The sequence below is a fragment of the Phycodurus eques genome, chromosome 12 (genome assembly GCF_024500275.1).
Source record: "Phycodurus eques isolate BA_2022a chromosome 12, UOR_Pequ_1.1, whole genome shotgun sequence".
Taxonomy (NCBI): domain Eukaryota; kingdom Metazoa; phylum Chordata; class Actinopteri; order Syngnathiformes; family Syngnathidae; genus Phycodurus; species Phycodurus eques.
In genome coordinates this window covers 9847653-9860872 of record NC_084536.1, presented here as the reverse complement: position 1 = coordinate 9860872, position 13220 = coordinate 9847653, and the positions used below count along the sequence as shown (strand labels likewise).

Here is a 13220-nt window from a genome sequence, read left to right as displayed (position 1 = left end):
CCAATAATAACACCTTATTTGCCACCCAAGAAACACTATTTATGGCGAAATGTTTGCTGCGGGAAATAAATAGTTGTGTGATGATCGTGACATTAATAATTCAGCAGAAAAGAGACAGTAAATAGAACACAGAACAAAAACTGCAGTATGTACGTGAAACAAACTGAACTAGGCTGCAGAGCTTTACTGTGGCTCTGCGGCGTCGCAGTAAAAATTGCAGCCCATCCAGCCGTATGGCGCGACCTCATCAACGTGCTGTTTGGAATAGCCTTATTGGATCCCCATTTTGAACACAAGGAGGCCTTTGAATGAATGAAGAATTGGGTCAGTCATGCTTCCTCTAATGTGTCTCACATGATGGATGTGCGCACGTCCTACATTTATCGTTTCTTCCTAAATAAGTCTACTTCCTTGTACTTTGTGTGTATAATATAATAACTTTCAATAATTGTCTTTCTCATTTGGTCATATTCAGATCATAGTTGAGGGATTGTGTGATAATTGGACATTCAATTTCAGTTAAAAAAAAATCCCAAAAGCCAATCCTGATCCACTTAAAGTACACTCCAAAATTAGGACAAGTAATGGACTATAGTACATATGTTTCAGACAAAAGTATACTATATAAACTATATACTGCAATATGTGCATTTGACACATTCTGACAGGTATGTTTTTTATACTACTTTGTAGAAATGAATCCATTCATGATGGAGATTTTTCCGATGCATTTTATTTTCCTGCGCAACAGAGGTTATAGTTTGATAGTGAATGTTAGTGGACAGATCAAAAGTTGCTGCTTAAATACAGCGTGTCCCAAAAGTCCCTAGATAAACTTCATTTTTTTCTATTTCGTTTCAGATATCATTCGGACGGATTTGAGACCATCTGCATTTGCAGTTTTTGTAAGCATATCATGGATTTGCCCACAGCTCACCAGTTGACATTGGAGCGGCGTTGCAAAATTACCTTTCTTCGGGTTGTTCAAAGGCTTCAAGCAGAAGAATAGAATTCTCAATAATCTGAAGTCAGTACGGATAAAGCGTTATCACTTTCTGAAGCATCCCCCATTTCAAACTTAAATTTACACTGAGTTCCAGTGCAGCCTTTTGGATAGACGTTCTCTGGCTTTGCATGAACGCCTGTTATTAGTGTTCAGTGTGTTCATCACTGGTGGTAGCAGCAGGCCTTCTGCAGTGTGGTCTGTCAAGAACAGATCCTGTTTCGACAAACTTACCATGGATAACATACAATAAATTGTACTACACATTGGAGCACTGTAACAGCCTTATAGCTTCTCAAACTGGCACTGAACTGCAGTTGGGGACAGAAAAACCTCTTGCCAGGTGGCAATTTTACAACGCTGCTCAAATGCAAATTGGCGAGCCATGGGGAAAGGGAATGATATGCTTACAAATAGTGATGAGCTCACGTCTGCCTGAATTAGACCTGAAACAAAATAGAAAAAAAGGAAGTGAATGGGGACTTTTGGGACACCCTGTGTATATATATATTTATTTAATAAATAATGAATCTGTCAGGGTAGTTGAACGTTGTGTTTCACAGTTGGTTAGCTAAATTAAGGAAAGTGTTATCAAATCCTTCGTTGTATAACAGATGCAGTATTCATTATCTTGAGGAAATAGAAGTGAGCCAAATATCGAGAAAGCATTTGCATTTATAATATAGATACATGTCTTCTTCATACTGTATGTTGACATTTTTTTCTAACCTGCAGTACTGTTTGCACTTGTGTTAGTTACTATGCCAACTGTTTCTAATCCAAGCAGAAACTCCCTCGATTTTTCACAGAAGGACATGAGATTGGAGATGCTTGAAGATGAGATCATTTGTATTCCATTGACAGGAGGCCATGGCAGCTGCAAATGCAAAATCTCAAATACAGATGTCACCTTTTCTTAAACTGATTAGTAGTAATTAGTAGGATTAAAGCAAAGTACATTAAAAAAAAAAACATACTGTGCAAGTGTTTTTGTGTTGTGATTTCCTTTTCCCGCGTGAGTCTGCGTAGATTCCTCATTTCAGCACAGCGAAGTTGCCCAGAGGACTCTTTGGACAGAACCCAGCAAACCTTGTCCTGACTGTGCTGGAAATCCAATGCCAGACTTCCATTTACACTTAGAGACCTCAGGGGCAGAAAGCCCGTTCCATTTAGATGGGTAATGACAATACGATCTGATCCACCCATGAGAAGCACAGGATGCTTGTCGCCAGGATCTAGTAGAGATACAGAAAGAAATATGTTTCAATTCATTTGTTCTTCTGTTGAAACGTCAAGGAGGGCTCAGCCCAGTTGGGGGAAATGCACTAAAGACAGACACATTGACAATAACGGAGCACATCAAAGAACTGCATTGAATAGCATCAGACTAATAAATGTGCAAAGATCATGCTGGAACAATAACGGCACCCAAATCCACTGACAATGCATGCTTGATTCATGCATGCATTGTCTTTACTCATACAGAAGTAACACTGTGTAAAAGGCTGCTTTGAGAGGAGTCCTTGTCTCTTTTTTAAATTTATTTATATTTTATTGTATGTATTTATTTTGGGGGGAGTGCTTGTCTTGTCCTCGCTGGCATGAACGTTTATATTCATGAAGTGAATTCCAACCGTTTACTACTAACGACGTAAATATTTGTCAAGTATGTTTTTCAACAGATGGGTGTGGAAGAGGGTCTTGCCAAGCTTGTCTGTGAAATTCAGGCTTGCATTTACAGCTATTGCTATAAATAACTCTCATGAACCATGCGAACGTCTTTGGAGGTCCCCTGAATTGCACTTCCACTTTAAAGGTTGTAAATGTTTAGAATTTACATAGCCACTCCCACCACACTCCAGTTGTACAGCCAGGTCCACTACCGAATCGCTTCCCCTCCTGCCCCTGTCCTGACCTGTCCTATATTGTCCTATTCTTCTCTCACAGGGTGTAGCACTATTGCCCCATACAATACTCAAATACAATGTGACATTGTATTATGCATATAATTAGTTATTTTGCTTATCTTGCTTATAGCTAGAGTCCTGACTTTTTTTTTTTTATTTTGATATTTTTTTCACTGTCATCTCCTTTTCTTTCTGTCCCTCCCATTTAAAACCTTGTTCTGTCCAATTGAAATTTTCAATACATTTTGATCATAATACAAAGTGGCTACAGTGGCAGTATAAAAAAAAAAAAAAATTTTGATGCATTTTTGTTATGAGGCAGTAATCAGAAATTGAAATTGTTTTTCCAATTTCTGTAGGAGAAAAATTACAGTAAGAAGTAATTTTATGTACAAATTTTGCATCCTTGTCATTTGGCATGTGCATTTTTGGTCTTTCAGTTAAAAAAATTAGCCTAATGGGGTATACCAGTGTGTGTAGACTTTGAGGCAGTGTAGGTTCATTCCTCAAAATTATTCTGTTAATTGTTGGAGTTTTCTTTTCTTTTTTGGTAGTCTGAGGTGCTTCTATCAATGGGGAATTACTGCAACTGCGGACCAACTGTGTGCCCTGCTTAACTGCTTAATCTATAGAAAACCAAATTCGAGACCACCATGTTTTTTTTGTGACTGAGGGAAAAAAATGTAAAAAAAAAAAACAAAAAAAACAAACTTAAAACATGTCAATAAATGCAATTACCCCACTTCCATTTTAATAAACTGGGGCAAGGAGTGGTATGTTATTATTTAGCAGATACCGTATATTAACCATCGATCTGGTTTCAGAGCTGTGTGTTGAGGGTGAAGATGAAATACTTCAATTTGGTCTGAACCAAATGGAGGAAGATTGGATCAAGATTACTTCTTAAATTACACTGTAGAGTTGTACCTTCAATCTTACATTATGTTTTTTTAATACCCTGCTGCTCCTCATCTACTAGCCCCGCAGAGCTCTATCACTAAATTTATATTCATGAGTTCTCGCAAGTAATGGTAAACCCATAGTTATCACCGTACCACTATCCCTCTATACTAAATTAATATTAATGCAGCCAAGCATTGGGTTCACTTAAGTTTATGGGTAATCATATTCAGTTTATTCCTGGTAGGACACCAGTCATATTGATTAAAAGCAGCAACGGTGATGTTCTCCCCTGCTAGGTGCACTGTGCAGCTATTTTCAACATATATGCCATCGAGACAACAATAAATACAATCAATTCATGTGTCGGAGTACAACAGAAATAAGTGCTGCACAAATATAGTAAATACAGTATACTGTTTTTTACTCACTGATGATCGACCACATAAAAATAACATCTATTTAAGCTGTGTTACTTCGAATAGGGCCTTTTAATTAATTTGGGTATATTAGCTACTACAATCTGGCATTAACATAAATCAGGGTTACGGCGGGCATTGTCTCAGTATTAAACTCTGTAGACTGCTCCCACTTCCCTCATGCTCATTAATTTTATCATTATCCTGGCCTGACCACATCTACTCAATTCCCACGTGGGTGATAGATGTAGTCACTGCCAAACCACATTCATCTTGCTCCAACAACCTGAGGAGCAGGGAATATGCGATAACGGCACTCACATTGAACAAAACCCCAGTAATTATGAGAGAAGAAACATACATACGATGACGACGGGGCCTTTTCCTGATCCAAACTCACCTTGTTTGGCTTTGCACGATGTCTTGTCAGGCTGCAGGACGTATCCTTCTGCGCAGCTGCAACTGTAAGACCCATAGGTGTTCTTGCACGTTTGGCTGCATGAGCCATACTGGGCACATTCATCATGATCTAAGGGGGAAAGAAAGTACAGAGTCAGTGGTAACAAATTTATTATACTCCAAGATGACCCAAATGCATAAAGTATACTTAATCTGGCTTCACTCAAGCATCTTAGGCAAACAATTGTATGACCAAGGAACATTGTTTGGAAGGGCAAACTGATGGAGTGATTACACAGTGTGGCGAGTTTGTTCTGTGTCTTTCTCTGTAGATTTTGTAAGTTCTTCTAGTATATAAAGGTTCGGTCTTTGGAGTCTGAATGTCAGTTATGTGTCAGAACTGTGGTTGACTGGTGATCAATCCATTGTAGAATCTCAATTTCTGACTTAGTTACACTCTGCTGAATTAGGACGCAAATTGGAACGCACCATAGTCTATCACTAGCCAGGCTAATGCAGGAGTAAAGTCATAATTACAGTGAATATTTGTATGAAAAACACTTTGGCCATGTGACAGTAAGCTTACTCTCGCACCAAGTCAGTAGCGACAAATGACCTCTTTTATACAGAATCCAGTGATGGCAGTATATTACTTCATCTATGATACAAACTATTCACATTCATGACAAAGTACATATAATACTTGACAGACAGTGATATTGCTTTTGACACAACAGTGAGTGTGAAATTTCACACATTCCACTTTTAGGCGTCTTCAACACAGAAACGCATTCCAGTGTATCCACAAAGGCCTTTTGTTATTTCGACCACATGGAGCCGCCTTTCTTGAGACGATGTTGAGGTTGTCCAAATTTTCGTGTGACCACGTGCAAGCACCACCAACTTTTAAAACAACAATGGTGGATTACCGTGCCAGATGTTCTTAACGTTAGTGGTGTTCTGAGCCTTCGTTCAAGCTTGTCATCAGTCCACACAAATGTCTCCTTTAATACTTGCTGCGCATTCCCCTGCACTGTTGTATTTTTACATCGCACAGGCTTCTTATTCTGTTTTTTTTTTGTGACTTCCTGTGGCACTGTTACAGCAACACTTAAGGCCTGGCATATACTGTATACAAGAGCGTTTCAGCATCTTTGTGTGGACACACACGTCCTGAAATAATTCCGTGTTTACAGGAAACTTTTTAAATACGAATAAGGAAAAGATTGCCTCCATTTTTGTGTGGATGGGGTGTTTATACAAGAGTCGTCTCAGCTCTGTCCACAGTTCTGATACTACATCTGGAGGAAGAATGCCAGTGGAATAAATTGGTTAGTGCCTGTGCTGTTAAGAACAAGGCAGAAAAAAAAAGCTAGATGAATCCCAACTTGAGCAGGCCGTGTAAAATAAGCTGATACATAACTGGAAATGGTCCTGATGCGATGGTTTTCTGTGAGACCTGAATCAAGGCATCATTGAACTCCGTAAATGCTGTTAGTGATACTTAGAGACATTGGATGGCATATTCAGGCCTTATGAAGGCTGGCAATGCCTAGGAATGATCGGGTTCTGGCACTAAGGTTGTATAGAGGGGCCTCGGTTTACGGCGGGGTTCTGTGACACCTCTAGGTGTGACACCTCTAGGTCATCAATATACAGTAAACAAATTCAATTAAAAAAGGTACACATGATGACATATTCTTTTGCCGCTATGCAGGTGAGTTCACTGCACGTCGTTCGAAACCGGGTAACATTGCATTTCGAGAAGCTGAAAAACAAAGGACCGAGTGTCCAGCATAACATAACGTGCTTCCAGCTCTGCTGTTCAGTTGCATTCTATGGTTTTGTTCCAAGGTAAGTGCAAGTGTGAAACAACTCCAGAGGCACCTTTTGGCATTGAAATTATATTTCTTTTGGCAGAAACCTGGCTTGTGGTGCATTTTGTGATGAGCAAACAAAGGCACAGTAAGACACACAGCTAAATAGTTTGCCTTATGTTGTGTGCTGGGCCTGTGATACGCTGTGAACGAAGGCCCCTGCCTACTGACAGATGGTCTCGCATACCTTCCACCTCCTGCTATTTTACCTCGGGGAAAGTCTGATCGAGGTCAAAAGGGAAGACAGGCGTGGGCAAGGAGGAGGAAGAAGGAGGGAGGAAAAGGGCGGTGGCATTTCAGTATCTTACCTCGGCAGCTCGTGCCGTCCTCGCCAACCTCAAAACCGTCAGCACAGAAACAGAAGGTGCCGTTCCTTGTCATGACGCAGCCGTAGCGACACCGGAGCTCATGGCAGGCTGACAGAAGCTCTGCAGGGTACATAGCAAGAAATGAGAATGTGGTAATTGAACCTTTTGGTATAAAGGTAAACCCCCCCACACGACCTGAGCCTATTTCTTCTTTTGACTCGGCTCCGTGATAAGAATAAAAATAGGATTGACCATGGTGGTTATTCACTGTTAAGCACAATTGCCCAGGTCATTTTAAAATTGCTGTCACAATATCCATCCATCCATTTTCTGAGCCGCTTCTCCTTACTAGGGTCGCGGGCGTGCTGGAGCCTATCCCAGCTGTCATCGGGCAGGAGGCGGGGTACACCCTGAATTGGTTGCCAGCCAATCGCAGGGCACATAGAAACAAACAACCATTCGCACTCACAGTCATGCCTACGGGCAATTTAGAGTCTCCAATTAATGCATGTTTTTGGGATGTGGGAGGAAACCGGAGTGCCCGGAGAAAACCCACGCAGGCACGGGGAGAACATGCAAACTCCACACAGGTGGGGCCGGGGATGGAACCCGGGTCCTCAGAACTGTGAGGCTGACGCTCTAACCAGTCGGCCACCGTGCCGCCTGTCACAATATCAATAATTTAAAAAAAATCACAATGTGCTTTCTAAAAATGTTTTTTTTCTTATTGTCTGCGTAGATTCTCAGTCATGTAGGTCACGGTGACCTGCAAAGGTTCAATTGAGGCAAATTCGTGTTTGTTGGATGATGTGCATTTTTCCTTGTTTCCTAAAATCGTTAAAAAAAATAGTTGGGAAATTATGCATTCAGGCTAGTGTTGTTATCGCACTATAATAATGGTCTATATACAAAGGGTCCTCAGTGTGCGACAGAGTTTCATTCGTACGGCAGCCATCTAACCCAAATTGGCAGACAAGTCAGAACATGCCGCTGTCTACCACTAACATAGTAGTAGACCTATTATTATAGTAAATATTTATATGAAAAACAGTTCTCGTCCATAAGCAATAATAATAATCAAATGAAAAACAAGAAATATACTGGGAACTGAGCGGGACTTTGCTGTACTCTTACACCACAGCGCAACTAGTTAGTAACTTGAATCCTGGTATGTCAAGATTGTAAGCCAAGTACCCTGTGTATATCAATACATCTAATACCCATTGCGTTTTTACAGTAATAAATATGTATACTCTTTGTTAGCTATAATCTTTGTTTGTCACTGTCACATCTCATCTACAGTACATTATTTTTACATTTACCGTTCTCATATTTTGGTTACCTAAATGATATATTTACTCAGGCAATGGTATTGTAGTGGTACATGCTGCTGCCTTTAATGCAGCTGGCGTTGGTTTAATTCTCATTCAGTATCCCAATACCCAGTCACTGCTGTTTCCAAGCCCAGATAAAAAAATAATAATAATAATAAAAAAGGAAAAAAATGGTGGGTTTGAATCAGGAAGGACACCCTGTTAAAAACTGTGCTAAACAAATCATGTGAGTGACCCCCAATTGGACAAACTGAGAGTCGCACCAACAACATTGATATATTTACTTAGCTTAGGAAATATAGGTATACGTTTGGCCATTTAGTCAAATTCTGTATTTACAGTACACTTCCTTTGAATCATCACTGCATTGTTTTATGGTATTGTGGGACTGTCCTGGCATTGATCAGGTAAACTGTGACAAAATTTTTTGAGCCTGCAGATTGCAGATCATCATTGGCATGATAATGAAGAATGAACAGTAATTATTTGATACGACTTCTGACTCCCTCAGAAAGTTCCAAGATAGTTGCTGTATTTTTCACGTTGAGATGAGTGGTGATGTTTAACTCTTGATATTTGGGCAGACAGAAAGGAAATAAAGCTAACACTGACATAATGAATAAACAGGACAGATGTAGACGCAACCCTCAAAACAAAGCTCGGGTTGGTCCAGCCAGAGACTGTGAGCTGTTGTTAGATTTGAGCTGTTGTTAGATTTCTTTCTTACAAACAATTCAGCAGCTCAAAGAATTATTCCCAAAATACATCAAATCATCATCAGTGATCACGCACCAATTTCTCTCAATCTAAAAGTTGAATAAAATTTGAGACTCCCACCAACATGACGCTTCAACACGTCCCCATTGAAGGACCCAGATTTTGATTCTTTTGTGAGGAAGGAATGGGATAAGTTTTAACGACTCCCCAACCACATCCCCATCTCTGTTGTGGGAAACCGGGAAAGCTCTTTTGAGAGGTCGAATCATATCATATTCTTCATTTAAGAAAAAATAAGACCAAAAATTGGACAATGGAATTGAGGAAAAAATAAAACACCTCACAGAAGAATATGCAATTAATCCCACAGATACACTTAGAAACCAACTTCAGAAGGCAAAACATCAGTTAGACTTTATCTTATCAAAAAGAACAGATTTTCACTAACTTAATACACACACTAACTTTGAGTACAATAATAAATCGGGAAAATTCCTTGCGAACCAACTTCAGCGCAATAAAGAAAAGTCATTATTACAGCCATTCAAGATTCAAACGGCAACTGTACACAGTCACCGTTAGAAATAAATGAGTATTGAGTATGAGCAATAAGTGTTCTCTTCAGGCACTCTTCAGTCTCATTAAAACATTTTCACAAATATCAGACTACTCTATTAACTGGACAAAATCAACAATACTGCCAATAACAGCAAACACATGGACTCCTGCAGATCAAATCCCAGAGTACGCTATTCCTATAGGAAACATTAAGTACTTAGGTATCAATATTTCATCAAAACTCACAGAGCTAACCAATCTAAATTACACACCACTTCTGGAAAAAATCTCAGCTGATTTAAGATGCTGGAATAACCTGCCTATATCATTACTGGGAGGAATAGCTACAATAAAAATGAAAACCTTACCTCAAATAAATTATTTATTTCCAATGATTCCATTTAAGCCCAGATTTAAATGGTTTCAAACCTTAGTTTCTACTATAATAAATGTTTATTCAAAAAATAGAATCAGTCTATCCACTCTTCAGAAAAGTAAACAGGAGGGAGGCCTAAATGCTCCAAACTTTAAACACTATTATTTCGCTAACCAATGAACATACCTTATCAAATGGTTGCAGCACGGTGAGGAGTGTGATTCTTGGCTAGAATTGGAACAAACAGACTGCAACAACATAAAACTACCAAAACTCCCATTTATTTGTACTAGTCTTAAACGACATAAATGTTTCAAGAATCCAATAATCGCACCCACCTTAACGGCTTGGTGGCAAAGTTTAGAATCGACAGGATCTCAATTAGCTCCCAGTATGCTCTCCCAATCTGACACAATCCAGATTTCATTTTAGTACATGGGAGCAACATGGAATTAATCACCTACAACAATTTAACAATAATGTTTTTAGGACACGTGATGAACTGTTCCAAGAATTCCAAATAACAGGCAGAAACTTTCTTCAATACAATAAATTAAAAGCAGCAATTTAAAAAAATTACCAACACTCCAGAGCACCCTCAAAGTTTGTCAAGCAACTAATGAAACTTCTCCCGTGAAGTAAAAGAAATCTCTCAAAAGTTTATAAATTAATTTCATGTACTAAATCAATGCACTTACCAATCACCAAATGGGAAGAAGACCTCTCCATGTCTGCTGACCGTAGCTACTGGATACAGATACGTTTAGAATGACAAAAAACACAAATCTACAGCTTATGCAATATAAAGTGATCCCGAGAACACACTTTACTTAGTACACTATGCATAAAATTGGCTTCTCTCCATCTAATATATGCGTGCAAGGCACCAAAAATACCCAAGAACCCTATTTTCATGCTATATGGGAATGTACACCAATTCAATGCTTTTGGTCTTCGGTTATACAAAAACTATATATTAAACTAGATTTTAAACTGCAGGATTCCACTTTCCCCAATATTGTGCATACTTGGCGACTTAGGCATAATTGACCTCCCTAATAAATATGAACAATCATTACTTGTCGTGTTATCTACCGCGAAGAAAACAATTCTATTAAACTGGAAAAACAAACAAGCTATTAACATCAATCAGTGGCTAAATCTCATCATAGAATATAATGCAATTACACATATACGTAGATAGCTGGTCACCTTTCCTCAACATGCTAAATCTAGACTCTTGATTCCTTTGCCTGAGTAGGGTGTCGGTGGGGTGGGGGCGGTTGGCTGGGGGGTGGCATTGGGTCCCTGCGGCCCCCACTGGGTGGCCAGTTGTCGGGGCACCTCGGTGGGGCCGGCGGACCGCCCTGGGTCCCTTGGTGTGGGAAATGTCCCGTCTGCCGGGCTGCTCTCAAGTGGACCCCTGGGCCTGATCCCGCCCCTCGATTGATTGGGTGGGGCCTTCAGCCGCCGCGGTGCGGCCACAGCAATTACAGGACACTCCTGTCAGTCTTTGTGCATGTAAAACGGTATCAATTCACTTGCATGTATCCGCAGACACACAACCTTGGGACTCTTTCACTGGGTGTGGGGTCACATACTTACTGCGACAAATAACACATGAATATGGAAATCGCTTGTGTATCCCCTCACTTATACTCTCGTCCTGTAGACTTTTATAATTCACATAATTAATGCTAACACACTTCAGTTGTACAGTCGGGTTCACGAACCTTGTCCTGCATGCTTCTTCTCCTGTCCTTGTCCTGTTCTATCTTGTCCTGTCCTTCCCTCACAGGGTGTAGCACTACAGCCCCATGCAACACTCATATTTAATGTTTCATTGTTGTCGATAATGTAATGATTTACTTCTCTCATCCTGTTCACAATGAGTGCTTTTTTTTTCTTTGAGATTGTATCTTTTTTTTTTCTTCAATTCAGGGTGGAGGGAATGTGGCGTTATTGATGAATGGAAAGACTTTGCTGTGTACTGCTGTGCAGCAAAGGTCATGCAATGATTTGTTGGCAGCCTACGATCTTCCCGCTGTCTTCACAGTCTTCGTCAGCCTGTTTTTATTTACTACAGTCAAGTGCACATCTAAGACAGGTATATTAAATAAACATCAGGACTGATGCCAAACATGATCAACTCACTAATTAAAGATGTGAATTCAGAGATTTGTTTCTATATACATCATACATGTTTGAAGATAAGCTTGATGGAAACTAGACTGAGAATTACAGTACAGTGGTGCCTTGAGATACAAGTTTAATTTGTTCCATGTTCATGCATCTTTCCCCATTAAAATTAATTCAAATGTCATTAATCTGTTCCAGCCTCCCCGTCTTCTTCCAGCCTCCCTGTCTCCTTTTTTGTTTTTTTAACAAGGAAAAATAGCACTCTATAATATTGTACTTCATAAAAACACAGGGTGATAAAATAATCAAATAGAATCTAAAGCATTAAACAGTTTGTGCCTCATGATCTAATGTTTAATCCATCACTGTGCTGCGCCTTCTGGTGTACCCGCCTTGGCTACTATTGTATAGTACTATTGTTGGCCACTATTGTATAGTATAGTCATGCAGACAAACGAAGAAGAATAAACTTCTTCTGCTGTTCTACCACTCAGTAAATTATCTTAAATATTAGTCTTTTTTTTGTCAAGGATTAAGAATATATGCCTGTGAGTAATGTTATATTACAAGTACACTGGGGAAGACATTTTTTGTTGAGCTAGGTCTGACAGCTGTTTTTAAACAATTTTTGGCTGGGGAATCCAAAACTGGATCTGTTCTGTCTATCATGTCAAGTTTTTGAACTATAGATCCCCGTTTTCTTGAAAAATGTGAAAAATACTGTACTTAACAGAGGTGTCCATGTTTTATAAAACTTTTCAAATATTGACATACAATGAAATATAAAGAAACAATGTTAAATAAACATTCCAGTCAGGCCTATTATGTTTTACAAAGGATATGGCAGAAATCCTCTTAATGCCTGCTATGGTAGCTTTCTGTTTGCAGATATTGATAGTACTGACCTATTGGGACCTGCACACACATCTCACCGCACTGCCTCAATTGTGAATGCACAAACAAGTTTCCACATAGCTGTAGATGAGTCCAATCGTAATCAGCTGGCAAGGCTTACTCCACCCTACAGCTAATCAGTGGAATTTTGCTTATCTGGAGGGTAAGCTGCGGAGAAAAAACTTCACGGGCTAGAAAAAAACCTGACTCCAATTTTGGAATCAGCATTTTAGGTTTTTTTTTTGTTTTTTTTTAAATTAATTTTAGTTTTAATCAGCATAAGCATCTAACTTAACAGAAGTTTTTTTTTTTCAAATTGTTCCCCAGTGTATCTGTCTGTCTGAACGTATTGGTCCACCACAGGCATTCAATATCTGTTATGAAAAGAG

At 39.4% G+C, this 13220-nt stretch overlaps 1 protein-coding gene across 8 annotated transcripts in view; it reads right to left on the bottom strand.

The window, feature by feature from the left end:
• The window catches only part of lrp1bb (low density lipoprotein receptor-related protein 1Bb), a 341490-nt gene that overhangs the window by 195288 nt on the left and 132982 nt on the right, over positions 1-13220 (bottom strand). For all 8 annotated transcript variants that reach the window (XM_061691330.1, XM_061691337.1, XM_061691332.1 and 5 more), the window contains 3 exons: positions 6814-6933; positions 4630-4758; positions 1981-2238 (listed from right to left, as the gene is read on the bottom strand). In XM_061691330.1, coding sequence (XP_061547314.1) covers positions 1981-2238; positions 4630-4758; positions 6814-6933 — 507 coding nt within the window. The remainder of the gene's footprint in view (positions 1-1980; positions 2239-4629; positions 4759-6813; positions 6934-13220) is intronic.